Source organism: Amphiprion ocellaris, chromosome 3, assembly GCF_022539595.1.
Source record: "Amphiprion ocellaris isolate individual 3 ecotype Okinawa chromosome 3, ASM2253959v1, whole genome shotgun sequence".
Lineage (NCBI taxonomy): Eukaryota > Metazoa > Chordata > Actinopteri > Pomacentridae > Amphiprion > Amphiprion ocellaris.
In genome coordinates, this window is record NC_072768.1 from 30,747,329 (window position 1) to 30,774,916 (window position 27,588).

The 27,588-nt window shown below is 40.6% G+C and overlaps 1 protein-coding gene across 2 annotated transcripts; it reads right to left on the reverse strand.

The window, feature by feature from the left end:
* Positions 1–27,588, reverse strand: LOC111566194 (ceramide kinase-like). 2 transcript variants are annotated; one of them, XM_035946586.2, is made up of 14 exons: positions 27,232–27,588; positions 21,853–21,891; positions 19,167–19,307; positions 14,882–15,004; positions 14,668–14,793; positions 14,508–14,574; positions 14,136–14,281; positions 12,891–12,965; positions 10,729–10,881; positions 10,505–10,610; positions 8,856–8,935; positions 7,988–8,193; positions 7,654–7,874; positions 1–7,549 (listed from the first exon to the last, which is right to left on the reverse strand). In XM_035946586.2, the coding sequence occupies exons 1-14, from the start codon at positions 27,365–27,367 to the stop codon at positions 7,462–7,464; spliced, it is 1,707 nt and encodes a 568-aa protein (XP_035802479.2). In that variant the 5' UTR covers positions 27,368–27,588; the 3' UTR covers positions 1–7,461. The 2 variants fall into 2 exon arrangements, with proteins under 2 accessions (XP_035802479.2, XP_023122434.2); XM_023266666.3 differs by lacking the exon at positions 21,853–21,891 and having other exon boundaries at positions 27,232–27,587.

Sequence of the window (27,588 nt, forward strand, 5' to 3'; positions counted from 1 at the left end):
AAGTGTTGGAAATGTTTTTATTCCTAATAATGCAACAGCTACAGCAGAAGGTGATAGGTACAGCTCAGATTACAGCGAGAGGTCGACTGATTCTCTAGATCCAACTAGTTGTTAGTCAGATTACAGTAAAGTGTTGAAAATTTAAATATTTCCCATATGCATGAGAGGCTTTAACATCACAAAGTGATAACATTGTTTCTTCAGTAAAAATTGAAGAAAGAAGAATCACTCTGAACTTGAAAAGTTTTGAGAATGAAAGAGGGACATTTAGTTTTTAAATATATATGTAAATATAAAACCAAGATACTATTCGATTAACCAGAAAAATAAATCAGTGATTACTGATTAAGCAGTGCTAAAAATAATGATTACTAGCAGTTCATTTTACATATTCTACACAACACTAGAGATGATTTGGTTGTATCTGTACTTCTATAATCTAGGGTTTTACACATTTCATTCTTTCGCAGGTCCTTGTCATGCCAGCATCTGTATCAAAGACATTTTTTGACAGCATGATCATATTCAAACCATAATATCAGTGTTGACCTTTGGGGGAAGGAAGAGCCGCAAAGTTCAAATTTGAGGAAGCTACTTCATTAGCTGTGTGTCATCATTTACTTATACCTTGTTCTGTTAAGAGTATAAAGTCAAAAAATTGGATGTGAGCTGGTTCACAGTCAGATGTCCGTCTGCAGTTCATGACACCAAGTTCCCTTTGTTAACTGTAACTGTAGCTAGCTTGCTAACTGCTAGAATGCAGATCAGTAGAACGCCACTAGTTTTTGGATACACATGTAGTTCTTTTCATCAAGCGGGCGACAATATAGTACCATATTAATTCTTGATATTTGTGACTCAGAATCAACTAAGTCTGCCAGACACAAACCAGTTGGCTGCTTGTAAATACGGTCTGGTGGCATAGGGTTAAAAACGCAGAAATGTCATCGATAAATGAGAACTGTGACAATTGTCATGCCTAATTCAACTCTGATGACCTTTTACTGGCCAATGTATCCAACAACGAGCCACCCTGACATCCTTAGATTATTAGCAGTCACCTTCCAGTTTATAATCTCCTATGTTGAAGGGTGCACATCTTCATAAGAGAGACATGATATGGAGATGCTTGTGGTGCAGGAGTCTGTAGTATAAATATATATTTTTGGAGATGAATTCAGTTTTTATGCTAACATGACAATAAGCCATTTGCACTGGTAGGATGGGCGGGACATTTCAGGGTGGCTCAAACCTCTGTGTGTGGTTGAAAGGCTAGTTTAGGGGATGGTTTCTATAAATGTTTGCGCAATCTCACATCTGGCCTGAGTTCCTGCAGTTGAAAGCTGTCTAAAGGCACCAAAATGCCAGTAATAGAAGGGAACAAAAAGCACTGTACAAGTAAATTAGAAACAAGCTGTTGTCTTTGTGTAATGATAGCTTCCTAGCTACATCTGCTGTTAGCTTGCCAGATAGCGTGGTCACTTCCTTATCAAGATTTGATTAACAACACTAATGGTAAGACAGGCTCCTATTGTGCCTGTGTGACTGCAGCGTTATCTAGTCGCAAAGTTGGCAGCTAGCTAGTGTGACTGGATAGCTTAGCTATACCGCTAGTCAGCAACTGAGCTTGCTGGTGAGCTATGGCCGGCATTTTCTGGCCTACTTAGCATTTTAGCGGTGAGCGCACCAGTTATAGTAGCTCTGCATTTCCAATATTAGATGAGCACTGACTATTTCACAAAAGCATGCAAATTTATATGTCTCTGAGTTGACCAGCCGCTAAATCTTTGATAGTGCTAAAGCACAAACAGATTTCATTGAAAATTAGCGTCCACTGAATGGAAATGAAGATTTGTTAGCCTCTCCTAATTAAAAATCCACTTCAGTTATCTTTCATCAGTCGACCTCTGTGTGCACATTTGGTTTGTTGTTTGGGGGTTTACAGCAGATTCTGATTGTACATGAATACAGCTTCAGAACATGAATCAACAAGAGACAACGTGAGGCTCAGCTATAGCTCTTCACAGATCCACCTGGTCCCAATCACCATAGGCTCAACTTGTGGCCTTTGGTGGGCCCGGGTCACATTATAGTCACCGTAATAAGGATTTTGGATTACCAATGATCCTTGAGTAAATTTCGATCTGCTTTGTATTTGGTTAAACATTTGAAACCCGTGAAGACTTCTTGACTTAGCTACAACCATCACAGTATCAGCTACATTAGAAAACCCCAGCTAGTATTTGGTCAGGTCAAGATCAGGATAAAGCTGAAAGCTGATTGACTGGTGTTTTGGAACACCGTGAGCTGCTACTGGTTCCCTTATCTGTCAGTGTGAGTCCAGCTCGATGTCTGCAGAAAGGAAACAGGACTGCTGATCAACAAACAAACAACGGACAAAAAAACAGCATCCAGTACAGTCTGACAGTCCAGTGTTGATGCTCAACCTACTGTCCAAGTTTGAATTAATCTCCATTCAAAGAAACGACTCTGCAGAGAAGGACTGAGAGCTGAGCATTTTATATTATCAACAGATATGTGTGGAAAGTCCTTGGGGCAAAAAATCATATTACACATGATGTTGCTACATGTAGATTAAATTCTCGGCAAAAATGAACCTCTTGAGCACAATGAGCAGCAGCTACAGAGACTGTTAACGTCAGGCTACAACATGCTCAGAGCAGTCCACCATGAAGGTTTTCAACAATGAAAAAACTGTGTCTGTGTGAGCAGATGGTTGAATATCAACACTGGACTTTACAGAGACGCTTCCTTTAACACAATGCAAATTCACAAAATGACATCACTCACAGTGAGATGAATTCACTTGTTTTGTTTTTTCTATGTTTTTTGTTTGACGAAGCTGAGAAAATAAAGTGTCTGTTAATACACGGCCAGCCAAAAGTTTGTAGACGGACATTTACATTCTTATTTTCAGTGATCCCCGTAAAAAATGCTGCAGAGGGTTGCACATGTATATTGGTTGAGGAATATAGATCCGATTGTGTTCTTTAATTGTTTTTGAGGCCCAATTTTACCGTCAATTATGTAACTTCAGCCACTCTGTTAGCATGTATAACAAATGGTGTTGTAATCGTTCAAACTGTTCGAATAATTCAAATGTAACCAACACTTTTTAGTACAGGACATCTGTTGAGATGATATGAGACATCTGTTGGGTACAATCTGTGATCCAAACTGTTCAGGAGTCTTTTTCAGCTGACATATTTGCTCTTATAGAATGGAATTTCTACAGGAAAGTTCCATCTATCTGGAAAATTAAGGTCAGCACTGCTGATGGTAGAGCATGTATAAACAAGAACTCAGAGAGTGCAGTACTCTGCCAAGGCTGCTCAGTCGTTGTATCATTGCCGACTAATAAGTCTCGGTAAGTTCGCAGCGGCCGATTTGTAGTAGAATTGCAATCATGTGATCAGCAGCAGGCAGCTGACGTAGTGTTCACTTGTTGTCATAGTTACAGTGACGCTGTGCTGTTATCTCGCAATGATACAGAAATCTTTAACAAATCTGATGATGCAGACTAAAAGCCACATCACTGCCAAAATCTACTCAATTGGTCCTTGTGTCATTTCTGACCTTCTCTGAAAATTTCATCCAAATCCGTTAGTCTATTTTGGAGTAATGTTGCGAACAGACAGTCAGACACACTAAAGCTAATCGTCACAGAACTCCGCCACGTTCTTTGGTGGGCTAATAAATACAGGTGTAACTGTTAAGACAGTTTGAACTGTTTGTCATCATTTTTGTCTCTTTCCATTTTCAACAGCTCTCTGTGCATAAAGTAAGATGCATATAAAATGGTTTTCTCAGTTTAGTGGGGAAGAACTTGACCGGTCTGCACAAAGCCCTACATCTTCGGGAAGAACATGAACACCAACAGAGAGCTTGACCTTATCCCCCAATATCATGTCTGTTTGGCTTAGTGGGAGCAAATCATTGCATCCATGGAAGGCTGTTTTGTGGAATAAGCGGTTCACCGATCAAATATGGCTGCCTTGCCCAGCTGTCCACATACTTTTGGCCAAGAAGTGTATCTTACAACAGCTTTGAAAGATGGAATAAAATAAATTAAGAAGGCATTTGTTTACAAAAATAGATTTGTGTTGCCGGAAAAACTTAATTGAACTTTGAAAGGTTCAGATGACTACTCTAAGGTTTTATTGGACAAAATTAACCCTGACAGATGAGAATGTCATGTGATACTGAGAGTAAATTGAAGACACAGCTACAGCTCATTTTGAAGACAGAACAATCTCTGTGTTAAAGCAGTAATTCTTGATGTTTTCAGTTGTGTTATAGCTTTGCTCAGACTAAGTTCTTTTGCATATTGAGCAAAAATAGAAGATTAAAAACATTGTGTGTGCCATGACCAGCCTGACTGTCACAAAATCTTCTTAATTAAAATTAAAATTTGACATTTGTCTTTTTTCCTGAATTTCAGTGAATTCAAATGGGTAAGCATACAGCTTGGGAAGCTATGAGTTGGCTCAGGTCTTCCTGAGAAATGACCGTAATGTGGCAGAACCTGTCTGAGGAGCAGAAACCTTTGCAAGCCAAAGAACAAGGATGGTGTTTGTTAGAGAAAAGGTCAGCAGTGGAAAACAAACCTGTCAGCATCACAGGTACTGACCACCTACAAGGGATTTGCTTTCTACTTTTATGAATGTAAATCACCTCTGACCCCTAATGACCACATGATCCCCGGAATGACTGGCAGGTGTCTGGCATCGCTTAAACTTGTAACAGATAATTCCAAATCAAGGATATTATTTAAACTATACAAAAAGTGCAAATAAGCAAACATTTGTGTAAGAATTTCTAATCCACTAAAATGCTGAATAAATACAAAAGCTCTGTCTATTCTAACTTGCAGGGCTGACAGCTTAAGTTGAGTCCAAGCTGAATCCAAACCAACGTATTCATGAGGCAGAGAGTGACACAACAGAAAAAAAAAAGAAATCACACTCATGACTGAAACTCGCCATTAATCCACAATCTAGTTCAAGACCAGTCCAAGCCAAAGCAGTTTCCGTTTTGTTTTCAAATAAGGGTCCAGTTACAGGTAGAGAAACCAACGGCCAAGAACCAGATAAGTCCTCTGTAAGACCAGGAAAAATCCAAATCCAAAACAATCACAAAACTAAGACTAAATATTTGAGAAAACTTCTCCATGTAGTAAAGAAGGTGGAAAAATACTATGTAGTACCGACAGCAGGCTCTACAGACAACTTGATAAGATCTGGCATTGTTAAAGACAAAAGACAGTAACAGGTGAGGCTGGCTGCCAAAACACAAATAAATTTACATCAAGAGAACTCCGACCACAAGACTGAAACGAGTGCAATAGCAGGACCCTAAGAGACTATGAGTCAGAGTCACTACAAGTCCATGTCAATGCACTGAGACCAGACTGATGATGTCAGGTGTGACTCAATTCCCCCGAATGACTTGGAGAAGTCCAGACACATATGAAACTGAGTGATCGGACAGAGACTTCTGCTATAAACAATTAGGATGTGCATCTCTCCCCTCCTGTCTAAACACCAACAGAGCTAAGATAAATCAGTCTGGCTGAGACGCATCCCTGTCACCACACATCCACAAAAAGACAAATTAGTCATGACAAGCTGAGGTCAAACACTCACCAAAATGAGACAGGTTAGAACCTAGCAAGTCTGAATAGCAAGAGGACGGACTGAGAGAAATCAAAATGACCTTTGACAGTTTCTGTGTGGCCAGAAACAAATGAGTTACGAGAAGCATTGGACATCAGATTAAAACTGGATTTGTAATCTGCAGGCCATTCTATAGGCAGTGACCATTTTTTGAGCAACACAGACATGCAAAAGTCCATGTTGCTTTGACCTTTGGTATATGAAATACTGACAAATGGAGCTTGTCTCAGTTTCAGACCTGGGGGCTGTACTATGAAGCGAGATTAATGGGTTAGCAGGTATGTTGAGCCGAATGTCAGAGTTTTTAGTATCATGAAGGTGGCTCTGTTTTTACCGGGATAGATCTCCACAGTAACTGAAGCTGTGGAGCTAACCCGGTCCGGAGTAGGTTTTGTTCAGAGTTTCAGATTTAAATCGGCTGTAACAAGCGCCTCCCTTTAACCGAAGCATTTCCTGATGATTCTTTATGAACGGTACAGATTCTTAGCTGAGGGAAAACGGTTTATATGCAAACACCTTGAGTTGTGTAATACTACAACCACTGAATGAAACCATTTAGTTTCAGTATCACGCACTGTATGCATTGCGTTGTCATGGGAATTTACATGTATTTAGTTGGCGATGCAGACACTGTATAAACATGTTAAGTTTGGTCCTGATTTGCTGTCAAGTCTGTTTCACCGCTGATACTGCAGCACATTAACCCTTTGATGCGTAGACCACATCAGGAGATACCCATTTTCCATTGGATTTGGGTCACTTTTGACCCAGGTTATGCATTAAAGGGTTAAATACAGGTTAGAAAACTGATTATTCTACTGGTATTTACTACAGAGAAAATTAAATCAGCAACATTAATTTCACTTTGATTCGGTCACAAATTAAACTGATATCCTGCATTATGGAACAGTGTCAGACCGAAATGCACTTCAATACAATATCATGTTTCATTAAATGAAGTTTAAAGTTTAATGGTTGCATTGTGCAGTTGTCAGTCAGAAATAATCAGCTGCAGTGATCGTTAAAATAAATACATTAAAGCACGTTTAGCAGTTTTCTACCAGCATTCCCGTTTTGCATCATTTGCTGCAGCAGCTTTTTACCGTCATACATTTTTATATTCCACATTGTTCTCCATTAAAACAACACGTTGACTGAAGCAACTCCTCACAATCATTTTATTTTGTGAGGAAGAAGAGTCAAATGATGTGTTAAATGTGTGAATATGCACAAGTCTGAAGCAGAAAGCCTGAATTAACAAAAAAAAGTTGATAACCACCTTCATGATACTTGTTAATTCTGACTTGAGGCTTTAGTTTTCGTCAAGCTGACTTACACACAGAAAGCCCGACTATGTCAAACTTGCATCGTAGTACAGCCCTCTGGAGTTGAGTATTAAACAAAGCAGATACCAGACACCCAGCAACCATCCCAAACAAACACCAATAGACACACCTAAAACAAATCCAAAATCTGAGGGTCAAGCTTCACTCTTTGGGTCTACAATTTCCTGATTTCCAGCAGTTTCCTATTTTCCAGGGAATACATGTAAAGCCGTTCAGGACATTTTAAGAAAAGCAGATCAGGAAATCGCTTTGACCCAGGGAGTAAACTTTTGCTTCCGTTTGTACTCCTGACATCTGTTGAGTTACAGCATGACTAATCGCTGAGTCAGCAAATCTTATAATGTCTCCAAATGAAAAATGCGATGAGCATCAACAGAGAGACAGCTCCAGTGTCGGGCAGAGAATAATGGGGGGGGGGTTCATATTGCACATGGGTTGGTGAGATCCTCGAACACTGGCGGCTCTTCGATTCCTCGTGCGAACAGGTTGATCAACTGGCAATGCACTCTGAAAAAACGATGGAGAAGTTGTGTTTTTTAAAAAAAATTTTATGAGAAATTTAACCCGGTGTTAAATGTTTGAAAGTAAGAAACTCCCACAGGGTCTTGTACCTGACATCAATGGCCGTGTGGGTCAGGATCTCGCCATCGCAGTTCCAGCTGCTGTAGGCAGGTGCACAGCCACAAGCTGGGTGGTCTCGGCAGATCTGGCTGAAGATCTGGTGTTTGCTATTCTCTTGCAGATCCAGCTCCAGCTCTGAGTCACTCTGGCAGTGACGTGGCATGAAGCGGAAACGCCGCACCCGGTGGACCTCAACAAAAGTCAGGTCAAACTGAGGAAGAGAACAAGAAAATCAAACCATGACGTAAGATTCAGTCTTTTGTGGACGACCCATTATTATGTGCCGGGATCACAAACTACAATATGGATTTCACAGCATCATACTTGGTCATCTTTGCTGGTGTGTCGGAGGAGGTGTCTGAGAAAGTCAAAGCGGGAACATTTTCGGACCAGGATGAGGTCAGTGGTGCCATCGGCAAGGTGGGCAGCAGGTGAGAGGCCCTTAGGGCTGCGAGGACAAGCACAGCTCATACTGGCAGCGTTAATTGCTAGAAACTTCCCTCGGATCGTTCTCCACTCGCCATCACTCTCTGGAACAAAAACAAAGAGACAGACTTGACCTTCCCTGTTTCAGCTGCCAAACCTTTGTCACTCCAAAAAATGGTTTGATTTTTATCATAAAATAATGTATTGAATTAAAAAAGTCACATCTACTGAAGCATTGATACCAAAGCCCATGGACCCATGAGATACTTGGATAACATAACCAACTCAGTGACTTTAAAGCGCTGACATTTATTGTGACCTTGGAAATGGGATAGAATCTCCAGAACAGCGGCTAACTTGATCTAGAGGGAAGATTGTTTCGTCAAATGCTTTTTCCAAAATCAAGAATAAACTTGAAGAAGCTTTAGGTCAATGTGGCCATAAAGTTCTGCAGTGCTCAGAAACAAATTTTATACACCTCCTATTCCATTAAAACCTGACAAACCCCATCAGTTGATGAAGATGAGTGGATATGATTGACAACTCCAGCACAGTCATGTATGAATGGACACTGTTTTGCTAACTTTAAGAAGGCATTATATGCATAGTAGGTCTCCTCATATTGATTTAGTTTTGTTGTGTACAAGAGTATTCTATCACTTGACACTTTAATTTCCAAATCCAGTATAAATATTTCTGATATACAAAAAGATACAACATAATAAAGCCATGCTAAGCCAAGAACAATTCAGGTTGTTGGACTCACCACAGTTTGACATGTCATCCATCTCGTAGCTCTCAGCTCTCTCTGAATGTAGCTGTCCATTGTGCTGACAAACCACACAGCTAGATATTTATAGACACACCAATGTTATTTTTAAAATACTCAAAAATGATTGAATTACAAGAGCGTTTTAGCTATAATACGCACTGTTGCACACACAAACTGTTAGTTAAAGATGCAATACTTAATATTTTAAGCACAAATATAGCAAATAAATAGTAAATATAATAAATGTAGCAGTAAATAAGTATCTGCTATGTAAAGATATAGGTCGAGTAATCCATAGCAGAGAAGGAAGTCAGACAGTGGAATCAAACACACATAGAGAGTGAAGTGAAGATAATTTTCCTCAAGTTAACAACTTACTATAGTCCTTCAGTGTGTTTCACAATGCTAACGTAGGCTAATGGTTATGACTTTATTACTGCGCCAAGGAAAGCGGTGGAGTTATGTGATGATCCCCGTTGGTTTGTCTGTCTGTTTGTCTGTTAGCAACATTACTCAGAAATGACATTTTCAGGCAAGGTCAGAAATGACACAAGGACCAATTGATTAGATTTTGGCAGTGATGCGGCTTATGGTCTGGATTCACGGATTTGTTAAAGATTTCTGTATCATTGTGAGATAGCGACATGCCGTCACTGTAACTATGACTACAAGTGAACACTACATCAGCTGCCTGCTGACGATCACATTATTACGATCCAACTACAAATCAACCACTGCAGACTTAACGGGACTTATCCATCGGAAATGATACAAGGAACAATTGATTAAGTTGTGGGGGTGTTTCTGAGTCCCATCAATTCTCGCCGCCCGCTACATATTTAGGTCATGTGATTCGGTATTCGTACATAACGTACACATGCTGTGCGCAGTGCAAGGTCATTTTGTTTGTTGGTACATCTATATTAAAAGGCCACATTCTATGGTGCCGTGGTTTCTGATCATCAATAACTAATAAACAAATGCTTCATTTCTAAAAAATAATAAATAAATAAAAAAAATGCTGCATTTCTGATGATGCCATATAGGGGGGATGAACAGCTTTGGCGGAGTACTGCGATCTCTGAGTGTTTTTCTAGTTATTTTTGTCAGCTCTTGTGTTAACAACCTTTGTTGTTTTAACTGAAAGTACAGGTAGCAGGGAGGAGTGAACAACTTGCCTGTTTGTTTTGGTCTAAGATGTTGGTGCTCCAGCAAAAATAAGTGGCTATGAAAGGCTTTACACAGAACCTTTAATCTTAGATGAATTTGAGGTGCTAAACTAAGTTAATCAAATTAAGAAAAAGTGCTTTAGGTGAACCTTACAGAATCATTATTTATTCATGGTATTAAACTCAACGGTCAGCTGAACCAAACAGTTTTGGTTATTAAACCAAAAATTTTGCTCTGTTAAACTAACACTCTTAGTTGCCAAAGTGAAATGTTACCTTTAAACCAAACTGGAAATGCATCTCACCTAAAATAATAATGACCACTGAACACAAAATGAAACTCTAAACTATGCTAAATCAACCAGGTTTGGCTTCCGCACTCAAATATTAGCTAACTAGAACCAGATCAACATAACACAAGTGTCACAAGCTGGAAAACATACACCGAACACCTCACTTTCCCATTTCTCTCACCCAGATCGACACCTGGCAGCATCTCGTGGCGTTCCTATGATGCCTCTAGCTGGCAGGTAGGACACTGTTCCTTCATAGTAATGATGAGTCAGGAACATTTTCAGACCTGTAGGATACAGAACATCAACATAAAACCAGCTCACATGAAAAAATAGATAATCTGGGGTGGATGTAAGATTACTCATGGTCTCAGGTCTCAACACCTGACTGTGTTTTGCTTCTACCTGACAAGTCGTATCTGGCTGGTCCCATCCATCGCTTCCTTTCGCTGTCAGTTAGCACATCGCCATAGAAACCATATCCCAACAGGGAGACAGAGTATCGCAGGAACGTGTTGTTGTGATGAACCGAGCACACGTCCATTGGCTGAGAGTCTCCTGAACACACACAAACGCACATGATTAACACACAAACCTGGAATCATGGGTAAGACTGAAATCTTTGCATACAAAGAAACACAGCAGACTCGGGCCTATCATGACCCAACCACGCTTTGATTTAGGTCACATATGTTCGTATATAGCCTGCCTGGTGCCAGAATGATTTATGCAACAGAAAAGGTGGGCGATATGATGATCTTAATTTGGCCCTGATTTTGATAGTAATCCGACAGATCATATCATCAACATATAAGCAATTCATTTTCAAAGTTCAGTCGCTGATAACCAGCTAGTCCCATCTCATGTCTCCCACCTCTGGTGTTGTAGTGGCCCTCAACATCAGCTGTCTCTCCAGTGAGGCTCTCGTCCTGCGAACAGACTCTCACTCCACTCTCTTGGACTGCAGCTGGTATTGGTAGTCCTTGTTCTACTCACCAGGAGATCTACTGCAAGCTGAAAGGCCACTCCACCAGAACCTGCACCAGCAGGAGATATTACTGAGGCTACAGAGCAGAACAATGTTGCTATAAAGTCAGCCTGTGATGAGATGGCTGACATCTGTTGCCAGCTGCAGTTGACGATGGTGGAGTGGGAGTCTGTCAGCAGGATGAGAGACTCACTGGAAAAGGAGCCGAATGACACAGAGGATCACAACATTAGCATGACAGCACAACAGTAGACAGCACTGCAGAAAGGAAGCTGTGAGATGAAAGACATCCTAAAACTAAAGAGAGCGCAGTATTCTGCCAAGGCTGTTCATTCCCCCATATGACATTGTCAGAAATGCAGCATTTTTTTTTTTTTTTAAGAAATGCAGCATTTGTTTATTGATGATCAGAAATCACAGCAACACAGAATGTGGCCATTTAACACAGATGTATCCACAAACAAAATGACCTTGTGCTGAGCACAGGCATGTGTTATGCATATGTACATTACATACGGATATCGGATCGCGTGACCTAAATATGCAGCAGGTGGCGGGAATTGATGGGACTTGCAAACACCCCCACAATTTAATCAATTGTTCCTTGTATAATTTCTGACAGTTAAGTCCCAAGAAGTCCGCAGCGATCGATTTGTAGTGGGATCACAATCACGTGATCGTCAGCAGGCAGCTGAGATAGTGTTTACTTGTTGTCATAGTTACAGTGACGCCTTCCGCTACCTCGCAATGACAAAAAATCTTTAACAAATCAGTGGATCCAGACTATAACCTACATCACTGCCAAAATCTAATCAATTGGTCCTTGTATCATTTTTGACCTTCCCTGAAAATTTCACTCAAATCCATTAGTCTGTTTTTGAGTAATGTAACAGAGACAGACAGACAGACAAATGCCGATCGTCACATAACTCCACCGCATTCCTTGATGGAGTAACAAGCATTAAAGCGGTAGAGATACAATGATCAGATTTTTCAGAATAAAATCTGGTTTAAAACAGGATGCAGACTTGTGAGTTAAGCCTTTAGACTTGAGTTGAAGTGACATGCTTTATATTCAGGCAACCATATGCACAACTAATTATATGACCACCAGTTCGAATAAATCCATCCATTATCTATACACCACTTTATCCTCTGTAGGGTCATGAGGGCTGGAGTCTTAAGGGTGAAGGCAGGGGACACCCTGGACAGGTCACCAGTCTATCACAGGACTACACACAGAGACAATCACACTCACATTCACACCTACGGACAATTTAGAATCACCAATTAACCTTAGCATTTTTGGACTGTGGGAGGAAGCCAGAGTACCTGGAGAAAACCCACACATACACAGGGAGAACATGCAAATTCCACGCAGAAAGATCCTGGGCCCAGGCTGGGAATCAAAGCCAGGAGACGACAGTGTTAACCACCGCACCTCAGCTAAATCTGTGAGGAGAGTTGTGATTGAGTGCGGTTTGTAATTCTACCCACAGAAGATCATCATATGGTATTACAGCCACAACACCCATCCACTGTAACAGCTGCTGTAGAGGGAGACCCCATACATACTGACCCACTATGATGTGCAGTGCAGAGGTCACGGGGTCATTGGTGCCCACAGTGGCAAAGCAGATACAGTCTGTGGAACCTGAAAAAAAAAAAAAAAAGAAATATTATCTCAGGAAACACTGAGTTGACAGGACACAACTGTCAAACACTTCATGCTTTGCAATGAAAAATGCTCCAGTGAGGAAAAAGGAGGATTGATGGTAGAGACAACACACATACTCTGGTTTTATTAATATCATTTCATGCACACAAGCACCTGCACCAATCACAGCAGCCATTAAGTGCCCAGGTGTGCTGCTTCACTGCTGCACAGAGAAATAATGTCTCCCTGGTGACTCTGTGGGTATTTATAGAGTGCTTAAGCAGAACAACAGAAAACAAAAAGGACACAAACAAGGCAAATTAAAAAACGAGGTCACAATCAGTACCTGCATTAAATTATAGTGACAAAGACTCCTAATCTCTGATTTGCTGTTATCTGTCTAATAAAATCAGATCAGTTATTGCCTCTCACACTGTTCAGGTGAAAATTTTAACCTCTGTTCTAAATAAAGAGTGCATCTGTCAATTTATCCCTGAGCATGTCTTATTTACAGTAACATAGCTTGATTTATCTGACATGTGGAGGGGGAGCTGGAACAACCATTTCAAAATGCTGATGTTGGGGCTTTCATATGAAAGTACATCTTTTGGTGTAGAAACAATGAAGCAACAATTCTTACACAATAAAGTATTCTTCAATAATTACCCGAGTGAAAATCACAAAAGATTTGTAAATCTTCATGGGTGGCTGTGTCATTTTTTCATCTATTTTGGGCTCATGGCAGATTTCAGCTTTGTTAAATCAACAAAAGTGACTTTGTTCTGAAAAAAGGTGCCATGTATGTGGGGTAAGGACAGTTCAAAAGCTAAACAAGGAGAGAAATGAGAGCATGGTAAGTTGGCAAAAACTAACTCCAGACTCCAGAGAGCTTAACTGCAGGTCTCCACAGCGATACAACCAATGCTACGGGCTATGTTACTTTACTAAACAATCCCTAGAGGCTCCTCAAGGACCTACAACCCTCCCTGCAACCACAGAATCTATCTCATTGACTCTTTTAACCCGCTCAAAGACTTCTGCAACCTCTACACATTCTTACAACACCGAAAAATGGAGGACATACTGCTGAAATTTTAGCTGGATCAATACCCCCCTAAAAGAAAAGCTGTATTCTAAAATAGTACAAATTACATCAGTGTTTCTGACCTGCAGGGATGATCCCGATGCGAAGCGAGCAGCCAGACAATGTTTCATCTGGACAGTTTGGATCTACACCGTTGTCGATCTGTGTCCTCCAGATCAGCCCGTGGATGATTTCACTGAACATGCCGTCTCCTCCGACACAGACCACACTGAGAAGGAGTCACAGGCCAACAGGCACAGATTAGCCCAAGAATAGATCAGAAATAATCAAACATATAAATATTCTGCAGTAAAACTCAAGACAGCAGTCTGACATGTCTTCACTGTGGTGCTGTTATTTGGTGGTTCAATCACATTAGCGGTCTTGCTCTTTTGTAGTCTGCTGTAATTACACGATGGAATAATTAACCTACCAATCAGTGAAACAAAACTCACCCATCAAACTTCTCCAGCTCTGCCTCCGTCTTTAGGTGGTCCCTTGCGTGATTGGCATACTCCGTCACTATGACGATACGTACATAGACACATTGTATTTTAGATGTACAACGTGACGCAGGAGAGTTGGAGAACAGGATGTTAGTGATGCAGAACGTACCAATGACATGTGTGGAGACGCCAGCCTGGGCGAACAGCGGGGCGACCTTCTGCTCGTAGATGCGTTTGCCCTGGCGCTTCCCGCCATATGGGTTGATGTAGACCAGCAGGTGTTTGGGTCTGCTGGCTGTCAACACAAACAACAACTACGTTACAGACGGTTTCTGGCAACAGCGTGCATTACTCAGGCTGTGTGTGTGGATGGTGAGTCATACTGATAGTGGCGAGCTGTTCTCTGATGCTGCTGATCCAGTGTTGACACAGCGGCCCGTCTGAACATGTGAAGGTGACCTCAGCACACCGCCAACGATGCTGCCGACACCGCTCCACATACAGCACTGAAACAGACATTTCAGAATCATTTCATGGTATACAAACTGCACTGATTAGGTGCTGCGCATAAAAACGTTTCATTTGTAAGTCAATGGAAGGATTTCATTGTAAAAAAAAAAAAACACCAAAAACTACAGCTTGTGCAGATTTAGGAAGTTTAGATCCACAGAGTGAACATACAAGGGTATGTCAAAAAGATCTCAGCCTCACCTGGAAACAAGGGGTGTGTGATGATCCCTGCTCCAGCCCTTGTCTGGCTTTTTTTTTTTTTTTTTAAATCTTTCTCCTTCTTTTTTTTTTTTTTTTTTTTTTTTTTTTTTTTAAAATATTTTTTTTTGGCCTTTTTGTCGGCTTTTATTGGATAGGCACAGTGAGAGAGAGATAGGAAACAGGGGAGAAGAGTCGGGAAAGACATGCAGTAAAGGGCCGCGAGCAGGAATCGAACCCGGGCCAGCTGCATCGGGGACCAGCCCTGTACATGGGTCACCTGCTCAACGCGTTGAGCTATACGGGTGCCCAAATCTTTCTCCTTCTTGATCTGTCCCTTGCCCTCCCTCCTGATCTGTCTCTCACTCATCCTCTCTGTCCTTCTCCTGTCAGTTCTGTCCTGCCTGCAACCTCCTGATTGCAGAAACTGGAGACAACTGCGGTGATCAACCCACCTGCCCGTAATCACCTCACTCTATAAAAGCCCGGCTCATTCATCTACTCTCCACCAGACTGTAGATAGTCATACCCCTGCATTCCTGCCGGTCCCTGTGCTGGCTCTCGGCCTGCTGCTTCCTGGCGGCCCTGCATCGACACACTTGTCAGGCCCTGGATTCCCTGAGCCTGCTTTCCCCCTTCAGTTCAGTTTTTTCCTTTTTGTGAGTACCCCGTTTTGTTAGTTTAGTTTATTTCTGCTATAGTTTCTGTAAAATTACCTTTTGAGCTTAGCTGAGAGTTTTTGCAGATTTCCTTATTTTTTGTATTGGGTTTGTTTTAGTTTTCCCCAAAAGCTTAGTTTCCTGTTCTGAGTTTCTCGTTTAGTTCAGTTCAGTTCTGTAGTTGCCTGCCTTTTTGAATGGACATTGGTTTTGAAAGAGAAATAAATCCTTTTGAATGCTCCGCCTGTCAGCCTGTTCTGTCTAGACCTGGGTTCTCTGACCCCCCTCCCTGCCCGTAACAGTGTAACTCCCGTTGTGGTGCATAGCTGTATACTGAAGGTACTCATGTCACTGTCCGCAAAAACTCAAATGTTTGATGCAATAAAAGAAAACGGAGGAAAGTTTTGAGCAAGTGCGCTGTTCTTTCGTTGCAATGTGCATGCTGACACAGCACTGGTGGCAGCTAAATATGGCCCTGAAGGGTTGCTCTGTGAGCCTTGCTGACGCAACCTGACAATGTCTGACTTCTATCCATTTCACTAACTGAAAGCCCAACTTAAACATCAATGGACCAAGTGCATTGAAGATAAAGGAGACAATGTTGAAAAATAATGCAAGAACAATCTTCCTCCTGTGACGTTTTCTGGTGAGGTTGAGAACTTTGAAGTACCGTTGTACAGCTGTAGTCCTGGCATGTTCACTGGGTTATCAGAAAGCTTTACTGTCTTACAGAGGTACATGCACAGCAGTATAACTGTAGTTTTGCTTTTCTATGGTAGCTAATTGACGACAAACTTGATTCAAATGGCTCACATTTGACTCTGAGCATGAACTCACACCACAGACTGTATACAAAGATGGATGACACTTCTTCCCAGTGTACAAACGTGAAGTCAAAAAGAAGCCATGCTGTCTAGCACTACTGAAATTTTGGATACACGTCTAGAAACCTGTCAATGCGTTCAATTTTATTTACAGTCTGAGTATTGGAAGCTGTGTTAATCTGTAATAGCTGACAGCTTGTCTATCTGTACACCAAAAACATTCTGACCTCTCAAAGTGTAAGTATGACATATCTGTAAATCAGTTCTGCTGAAGTCTAAATAATAGCTGCAAATATCTCTAAATACAATCTGAGTCGCTGTGTCATTGGCTCTTTGTCAAAGCATGTGAACAGAGTTAGCAGAAATGTGGCTGCTGTGGTGGATAAGATAAAATGCTATGAAAAAGGAAGAGCTTATAAGTAAAGTGTTTGAGGAAAACAATTTGACATTTAAAATTCAAGATGTCTTAAAAGGACAGTGTAGAAATCTTAAATGAAGGTGAAATGAAAATTATCTCAACTAGAATAATGAACAGTCAGACCTAAACTATAATAATCTGAAACTGGGATTACCAGTCATAATTCAGTTGCAGATATCAGCAGTGTGAATTGTGAATATCTGCAGCTATAATGAAGTATCTGTTGAACGAATGGGAACAGTGATGTCATTTGTAATGGAAGAATGACATTGTAAAAAAGTTCTGAAATGTTCTTTAAGACAAGAAAGAACTAAATTACAGATGCATTGTTTCTAAGGGGTCCTTGGTTTACAACGTCCTCGACCTACGGCAACTGGTACTGGTAATACTTGGAACTGGTAATGTGGGACTACTTGGCGAGTGGAGTGGACAAATACGTCATCATGCGGCGCTATAAGAGGAAGATGGCTTTGTTTTCATTCACCGGTTGTACACCACGTTGGATTTAGTGTAAAGTGTTTCTATGATTTTACCACTGTGTTATATACAGGGGGAGGAGAGCGTGAGTTCCGACTTACGGCAAAAATCGACTCACATTGCACCGTAGGAACGGAATTCCGACGCAGGTCGAGGACCCCCTGTATTAAATCTAGCTGATAAATGTTAAAATGCCTGCCATGTGTTAGTGAATGTATACTACATACCACAACCTAGTAGTATACAGTGAAGTATGTGAAAATCACTCTGCTTTTAAGATGGCTAGGGCAACATTTATTTGGCAGCTGACAATAATTTCATGAACATAATAGTTTTATATTAAACTCTATGTGACATCGTTTAGTGGTTATGAGATTGTTCAAATGAACTGCCAGCTTTGGTTGCTTATTTAGCTCATTTCAACGTTTAAAACAAGAGTGTGTTAGTTTTTGGCACAAATCATTACTAGTATGAAACTGTTGTAGAAAAAGGGACTTTATTTCATGTACTTACTCTTGCAGCCATTCAGCTTACAAACCTTTTGAGGTTTCTGCCATTTTTCTTAACTTTCCAAAGCTGGGGCATGTCCCACTGCATTGTGGGATGCAGTGCATCATGCAGATAGTTTAAGTGGTATACTTGTATTTTGGATCAGTGTATTACTTATCTTGGTATTTGAAAATGCTGGAAATTTCCTAGTACATTGTACACTTCTCACCATTTGTGGTCAGAATAAAGATGCCAGTAAAGCTAGGATATGCGATTTTGAAAGTAGAGCACAAGTGAAGGGTCATCCTATTAAAAACACTCCTCTTTAAAAAAAACAAACAAAACTAAGCAAAAAACCTAGAGCAGTGATGTTCTTAAGACAACACAATGGCAAAGAGCTTTATTTGATTCCTTTATTAGTTCATAAATTAAGATATAATCACATTGAATTTGTTGTCAAAGGATATATTGTTTGAGTAATTTTGATACTTCTATACTAACTATATATAAAATAATAAAAAACTAATTTCAGGAGTGATTTTCTGAACTAGACATATGGTTTTATTTTCTGTTGTTCTGTTTCTGCAAGTATATTTAACAGAGAAAATGATTAGAAACTATCAGGAAGACAGCGTAGTTCCAATGAGCTTGATTTAAGCTCATTGAGTTTACTGTGATTGGATCTGACTAATGGTAAAAACAAAAAAAATGAAAACCAGTCAACAGTAAGAGGATCTGGTGGACTGACAAAATTTGGCTGAATATTTGGAGCACAGATCCACAAACGGAACAGAAACATAAAATATCTAAATCACATCATATCCCAAATAGTCATGCAGTCAGGCACTTTATGTGAGTAACATATTAAAAAGTAGATTTTTTTTCTGTGAGTTAATATGATTTGTGTATTTGGATGCAGATGTCCGGTTGAGAAAGTAAGAATGAGTGCAATCATAATGGGATTTCCTTCTAAAGTCTCATTGTGTTCTTCGTGTTCTCAAATGCTGATTAACAGACTGCTTAAATTTTTGGCTTGTGCTCACTCAAAACCTTTGTCGTCCACATCCATCCGTACGCATCAAGTTGCATTTACCTGTGAAGGCCTGCCTGCAGTCCTTTTCTTCCCTCTCTTTGATCTTTTTCCAGCTGCCATCCTCTCTTCTTCTGCTGCCATTTTCCTCCTCTTCCTCTCTGACAGAGATGATCTCTGATACTGACACACTGTGACACACACCTGGACAACACACACATATATACAAAGTTTGTTAGACACTGTGTAGTCAAAGAATCTCACAAATTATCTGTGATAGAGCAAGTTCACATATTAGTTAAAGAAATTAACTGAAGCCAGTGGTATCCTGGAAAACAAGAAATAAATCTGGAAATGCCCAGAGTATAACCTAACGCTAACTTGCACTTTCTAAGTCAGCAAATGGGAGCGTGCCACTAGTGTGACATTTAAATAAAGACTTTACAAGCAAATCACCTGAGGTTTTTAGTTTCCAGTCAACTCTATATCTGTGTCATACATTTACCACTTGTGCATGACTTTACATAATGATAAGCCTGTGGATGGGCTGGAATCTCAGATGCACAGATGCAGCTTTCAGGAGTAAAATTACACAACTGTGTCCACGGAGATGACTGAGGAAAAACTGAGAAACATGAGACGTAGCATGGTGTCATCAACCACTTTTCTGTTATTCTGTTTCCACCTTGAGGCAACACAGCAACTGGTCACACAATGGCATTTGGGGTTTTCATTTACAATATCCAAATGAGGTCAAAGTGAGAGCAAACCCTTTGTGTCTGGGTTGCATTTTTATGCAACACCATCGCCTTGCTTAAGGCTGTGATTGTTTTCCATGTTGATTATTGCATTATCAATTGACCTACAAAACATAAAACTATAAGAAAGACCATCACAAAATTGTCTTGCCTCAGCAGCAATTCAAAATTCAAATATACACAGTTGTTCAAAAGCTTGGAGTCACCCAGACAATTTCATGTTTTCCATGAAAACTCCCACTTTTATTCATGTGCTAACATAATAGCACAAGGGTTTTCTAATCATCAATTAGCCTTTCAACACCATTAGCTAACACAATGTAGCATTAGAACACAGGAGTGATGGTTGCTGGAAATGGGCCTCTGTACCCCTATGGAGATATTCCATTAAAAATCAGTCATTTCTAGTCATTTACCACATTAACAATGTATAAGCTGTATTTCTGATTAATTTAATGTTATCTTCATTAAAAAAAATGCTTTTCTTTCAAAAATAAGGGCATTTGTATGTGACCCCGAACTTTTGAACGGTAGTGTATTTAATTTCTTTTTATATAAAATACGGAAAAGCCACAATTTAAGACAAAACCTTGGAAAACCTACCTGAAAAATGACTGATTTGCATAAAGATGGAAAGGGTTGTAAAGTAATTTCAATGAGTTAATATGTTAATCAATCTTCAGTTAGATAAATGGTCTATAAATAAAGAATATTTAGTTCTGTGGCTACTCCTTGCTAAGAGAACTCTAACAAGAGGCTCGATGAAGTAAAAAGAGAAACTGCTATTAACACCACTGTTCATGAGTCTACCATTTACAAATCATTAAACAGGCATGGTGTTGTATGGTAAAACACCACAGTCACTGCTTTTCAAAAAAAAACTAACATCACTGTCCACTTAAAGGTTGCTGAACAGTTAAACGGTACTGGAAAAATGTTTTGTGGACTTAGGCAAGTCAGGTTGAACTGTTTGTAAAGAATAGGCTGTGCTGCACATGGTGTAAAAAAGTCACATAAAATGGTGAAACATGGTGGTGGCAACATCATGATCTGAGACTGCCTTGCTGCCTCTGGGCCTGGACAGCTCACCATCATTGTGGGTAAAATAGTTCTCAACTTTATCAAAGTTTATTTTAGGACAATGTGACGTTACAGAGTTACATAAGTTCCAGGGTAATGCAGCAGGACAATGACCCTAAACATCAAGGGCTTCCAACTGAAAAAAGTCTGACTTATGCAGTGGCCAAGTCAGAGACCAGACCCTAACCCAACAGAGATGCAGAATATTCTGAAACTGGAACAGTTCTAATTGTTTGTGTGCTATTATCTTAACCACATTGTGTCTGTCCAGTTAAATTTAATCATAATCAGGTAGTTACAAAGGCTTCAGATACTGTCCATCTGAGTATGTTGCTTTCTGAAAGACAAGGAACAGCAAAGAACAGGAAATACTATTCCTTTACAAAACTTTTGATGAAGCGTTTTTTTTCTTTGTAAGCAGCAGCATGTTGATCTACAAACTGAACAATCTACAGAAGGCCAGCAGGGTTACTAGAACTACTCAGCCCAACTACACATCAAACACTGAACCATCACTACAGGGAGGACAGCATGTTTCTGCTGGATCTGATACCGATGAATGCGCCATCAAAACTCACATTTTCTACTTGTCTGAAAACACACAGTTTATTCCAAAATGTGATTTTTAGTCATTAATTCAGGCTTATGATTTCAGCTATATTTACAGTAGTTTGGCGGATCAGACAATGATTCCAGTCAATTGTCTTCATAAGTATTTTGCTGAAAGTTAGGATTCTATTCACTTTTTCATCATTTTGGAACAAAACCGTTGAGTTTGGGGAGCACACTAACAGAGTTCAGAATTCATCCATCAGACACAGAAACATGTTCTAACAGCGGTACAACAATCACTACACCTCTGGTCGGCAGGTGGAGATGACCTACTACATTGTGGGAACTAAATCTCCTACCTGAGTCTGGTCGACGAGGGAATGAAGGAACACAAAACCCTGCAGGAGAACCACAGAGTTATCAAACACTCCTCAGAGCAGCGTTTGACCAAGAGAAAGTGAAACTATGCAACCGTCCAAAAACGTAATTTTCCCAACAGCTGGTTAACTGAGGTGTACTGCAGGAATGCAACTAGCAAATCATCTTGTATATAGAATGTCAGAAAAAAGGCCTGTTTCCACAGATCACATTAAGCAGCCTTGATTTTTCTGACCAACCATCCAAAACTATCAAATGTGAAAAAGAACAGCATCAAATCCTAAAATTTGAAATTGAGAAGAGCAAGTATTTCAGACTTCATCCATCCATTGATTATCAATACACTACTTAATCCTCATCAGGGTCATGAGGGCTGGAGTCTATCCCAGCTGTCTGAAGTCGATATTTAACATAAAAACATTATTTTACGTTCCTTTGCTTTTGCCCATTTCCTAATGTAGTCTAGAATTGTCAACGTGTGCTGGTATATTCTGCCTTACATATGGCTACAATAAACAAAGTACAACAAGCAGGAAGGAAAAACTTGACCAACAAAAAGCCTCAAAGAAGAAGAGCAAACATACAAAACTTTGGCATCTGAGAGACAAATGAATCGTTTTCAAGTAGGAAATTTGTAATTATTCTTTAACGTTAGTTGGCATTGTTCATGTTTTTTGCCGTCTGGAGGCAAAAGCTATGAAAGAAATGGAAACAGCTGAGTGAGTTAAATGTTTACTATGTCAGAAATACTGAAAAAAGGAGTTTTCATCACTCATGATGCCCAAAACTCCGGTTTTCAGCAAAACTGTTTTTATTTTTCGATTTGTCATTTCAAAATGTAATCTTTTATTCCATGTATTATTCTTCTTTGTCAAAACCTGGCGCCTACACTACCCATGATGCAACTTGTCTGCCCACAACAGCTCGTGCAGCCTCGAGGGACTAGCTTCAAGTAGAGATCTCAAAGCCAAGTCTAAGAATTCTGTATCCTGTCATTGACACGGTGGTATTAATATCACACTATATAATTGTCAGTACATGTTGTACAAATAACAGCAGCTGCTCTCAGCAGCAACGGCAGCACACAGGAATCAGGCCACACATTAAAGATTCACAAGTGACATACAATCGCAGCTCAACACACGCTGCTGTCTGTATCAGGTTTACACACACACACCAGGGAACACAAATCTAAGTGGATGATAAACAGCTGGACTGTGATCAGCTCAGGTTCTGACTCAGTATTAACCTGCTGACAACAAATGGGATCATGCTCACAAAAACAGCAGCAGGTAGATCACCTGTGCTGAAGATGGTCCACAAATCTACAGGCATGTAGACCTAAAAATGTTAACTACAACTCCCAAGGTGCATTTCAGGGAGAAACATCCAGCGTAGCTTTGTAAATATTCAATAAGTCGTGAGCAGGTTACACTGAACTCGAAAGCTGCCTCAACCATCTTGTTCTGCTGATTTGAATACTCAAATGGTCAGTTTGCATTGCTTGACGGCAGCTCACATTTCTGGCTGAGGACACACCTGCAGGTAAAGGACTGTTCCATCAGCAGACCTGTAAGTAAACTCTGAAATATAGAGAAGCTGGAAAAGCACTCAGACAGCGCAATACTCCACCAAGTCTGTTCATTCTCCCATACGGCATTGTCAGAAATGCAGCATTTGTTTATCAGAAATGCAGCATTTGTTTATTAGTTATTGATGATCAGAAATCATGGCAACATAGAATGTGGCCATTGAATACAGATGTACCCACGTGACCTAAATATGTAGCAGGTGGCGGGAATTGATGGGACTTGGAAACATTCCCACAACTCAATCAATTGTTCCTTGTATCATTTCCGATAAGTCCGCAGTGGTCGATTTGTAGTAGGATCGCAACCATGTAATCGTCAGGAGGCTGCTGACGTAGTCTTTACTTGTTGTCATAAATACAGTGATGCCTTGCCGCTATCTCGCAGTGATACAGAAATCTTTAACAAATTTGTGGATCCAGACTATATACTGCATCACTTCCAAAATGTAATCACTTGGTCCTTGTGTCATTTCTGACATTCCCTGAAAATATCTTTGAAATCTGTTTGTCCGTTTTTGAGTAATGTTGCTAACAGACAGACAGACAGACAGACAGACAGACAGACCAATGCCGATCTTCACATAACTCTGCTGCATTCCTTGGCGGAGTAATAACAAGTTCACTGTACTCTACATGTTATTTTTTGCAAAGTGCTCCACCCAAATAGTGAAGCCACGAAGCTGATCAACATCAATCAGTCATTTTCAACATTGGATACACCTACAGCAGCATAAAGCTGCCATGGAGTCAGTGAGTTAGCAGTGGGCTACAACTTTAGCCCCATTTTTCTCTTATATTTGAATGCATATTTTGCTAATTCACATTATATTAAAAGTTTGCAGAATTACCTATCAGTAGTTTCTTTTAGTAATGTACCCATGAATGTACAGACAACTATCACCAGACTACTTAATGCTATGAAAAATTTAAAAAGGTGATTCACAGGTTGGGTCTGATGTAAGATGTAGGAATCTTGGTTTCTACGATTTCAAAGCAGGTACTTGTACCTGAATATTTGTTAAGATACAGATATATTCCACGAGTATAAGTCAAACTGAATCTAAAACAATGTGTGGCACATCTGTGTGTAAAGATTAACAGGCTAATCTTACTGGGTTTTTTGTAGGTAAAATGAGAATTTACATAGCAACCAAACAAATCAGTCGATGCTGATCATTAGACACTGAGTGGGACCAAAGAAGTCATGATATCACTATGAGTAGTTACAATGAGCGCAGGGTTATTAAATAGTCACCTGTAAATGTGTCTGCTTTTTGACTGACAATACAATGAAGAGCTGGATGATTCAAGAAAACACAATGTAGTCATAAATTAACAGCAGACTGTTTTTACAAGGGAAGTGAGTGCATGAAAATCAGGTTATCCAGTACACTCCAGGTCAGATGTGTCAATCAGCAGCAGCGGAAACACACTGATTTATATTTAACATGTGCACATTGTGATCATGGGACTCAAATAGAAAGCTGGTGTGAGCAAAACTGGGGAAATGTATTTTCTTTCATCATTTTGAAATTTGATGATGCATCTGATCAGTTCTGACTAATGAGGGGGGCAATTTTCTATACTGTATTTAATATGTTAGGGGAAACAACTTAAGTGTTTGATTGTAGTGCGTAGAAACTACAGCATTTCCTTTAAAACATAGCAGCGTGGGCGTTATAAACCAGTACAAGCAGAGTACATGTACCTCAAAATAACTCTCACGCCAGCGTTAACAGATGATTTTGGGTACCTATGAGCAACAAGCTTTGGATGCGTACATCTTTCAGCCTCTCAGAATTTTATGCTAGTCTCTGCAATATGTAAGTCTTTGAAGATTAATGTAGCATCACCACAGAGCAAACAGCTAGCTTGTATGTAAAGACGTAGTGCAGTAATGGCATCCTTAGCTAAGAGTCAAGTCACACTCCCTGTGTTTGTGTGTTGTAAGACGAGCTTCTATATTCTTCTATAAGAGGAAGTGTAGATAAGGTGGGGGAGTGTCCTGTTAGAGTCTCTTTGGGACCATGGGACAGTGGCTGTGTCTTTGTTTTGTTTTTGTTTTTCATTTTAGATAGCAATAGCAATTAGTAGTTAGCAGTTGGTAGTTGCATCTTAGATGAAGTCTGCTTGTATAGTCTCTGTTGTGAGCTTGGCTTAGGTAGTGAAGCATTTTAGCAAAAATTAGCGGTTAGCATGTAGTACTAGCAAGTTTGGTGAGCTGGCTTGTATAGTTTCCTTGTCAGTGGTATGTTTGCTTTGGACATTGTAGTAGTCTTTCAGCTAGCTTTAGCATTTAGAGTTAGCACTAGCAGGTTTGGAGAGTCTACATGTATCATTTACATGTCACTTTCTAGCAGTCGGCACTAGATATTCAGCATCTTGCACTAGCTAACTGTTAGCATCGGCACTGGTCATTACCTGTAGCATCTCCTAAATGCGCCTGGGTAAGTTTAACGTGGCATGTGGATTGTGTAGGAGCAGTGTAAACTGGCACTAGGGGCGTGAATCTGGAATGCCACAGTTCACCGCCGAGCCTCCTGGAGGTGTTGTGGGACTAAATAGGCGAAACACCATTGAAGGGAGGTTTCCACCTGATGACCCCTAGAGATGTGTTAGGAGTCACTGCTCACTGGTGTGTATAGTAATTGGTCAGGGATCCTAGGTCCTTCATTGAGTACGCATCTTTCTTGTTTGGAGCACAAGTGCCTTGTGTTTAAATTAACTATGCTTTATGTAATGTTAGTGCATTAGTGCAGGCTGGTGCACGTGAGTCCCTCCCACTGAAACTATTTATAAGCAGACTGAGAGTGACCTCCCACATTGCACTGTGGAAGTGCAGTCCAGTGTTTAGTAACTCAGTGGCCCAAACAATGAACTTTTACAGCTGCACTCGATTCATATTAGCTCATGTTGAGAGACTTCCCTGCTGTTTTGCTGCTCTCCTTCTCTGATATGTGTGTCTGTTGCCAAACTACATGGTCTTTGTTCCAGATCGATCCTCCTCCATAGACTGGTTAGTGTGGACACACAAACACACAGTGAAGCGAAGGCCAGATATGTCGGTGAAGATAGCATCAAAAGAGTTGTCAAATACTCATTACGGCTGCAGCTCAGCGCGGCTGTAAGCAGCTTTACAGTGAGTTTCAGCTCATTTTTTTACCTAGCCATCTGCAACTTCACATACAACTTCATGTCCTTCCTGTGGAGCATTTAGCAGCTAAAAGACAGATATTTCCCTCAGGAGTTTGTAGACGCAAAAATAAATGAATAAATAAATAAAATCCAGTTATAAGAATGAATATTGGACTTAAATTCATCAGATGGAACGAAGCAACAGAGTAAATATATGGTTGTGTAATTATGCATCTAAGCCACTGAGTCCTGCCCTGCTGTGAGGCTACAGTCTACTGTTCAGTCATTTAAACACACATACTGTTTGTGTGTCTAGAATAATGCAGAAAATGTGTGATGTTTGTACAGTTCCTCCTCTGCCTGCAGCCTCCCTGTGACCTCCACATATTGTGTGTCACACTGGATGTTGCGTTATGTAAGCGGATATATCATGTCTCATGTGTTGCTCCAGTCCAGTACCACTGCTGCTAACTGTATTATCAACGGGTCCAAACCCGGTCTGTGTCCACCAATGGGTCCTCCGTGTTCCCCAGTAGGTTCTCTGTGTCCCCACTGCCCTTTGTTTATCACACAGGATGTTACGGTGCGTTAAAGGCCGACAGAGTTACACGGACACACAGGCAGGATATCTTACTGGGTCTGAACGGGTGGTACACCGGGCTGGAGACGCGTCTCTTCCAGGTGAGCTGGGACCGGCTCAGGCTCACATCGTACGTCGTGTTTCTGACGCGGAGCTCGGACAGCAGTACCAGCCTGCTCGGCCTCTCCATCTGCGTCTGCCCGTCCTGCTCCGTCCTTCAGCCGGCTGAGGAGGCAGCAGCAGTCCGGGTACGGTTAACTCTCCCCGGGCATGTTCTCTTTGAGTCTCCAGAGAAGCTCCAGACACCGACAGCAAGCGTTTCTGAAGCAGCGGAAGAATCAGGCTGTGTCCGTGTAGCGGATTCCTGCTCGGGATGTTTTTCTCTGACAGATAGCGGTTCTCAGCGGATGT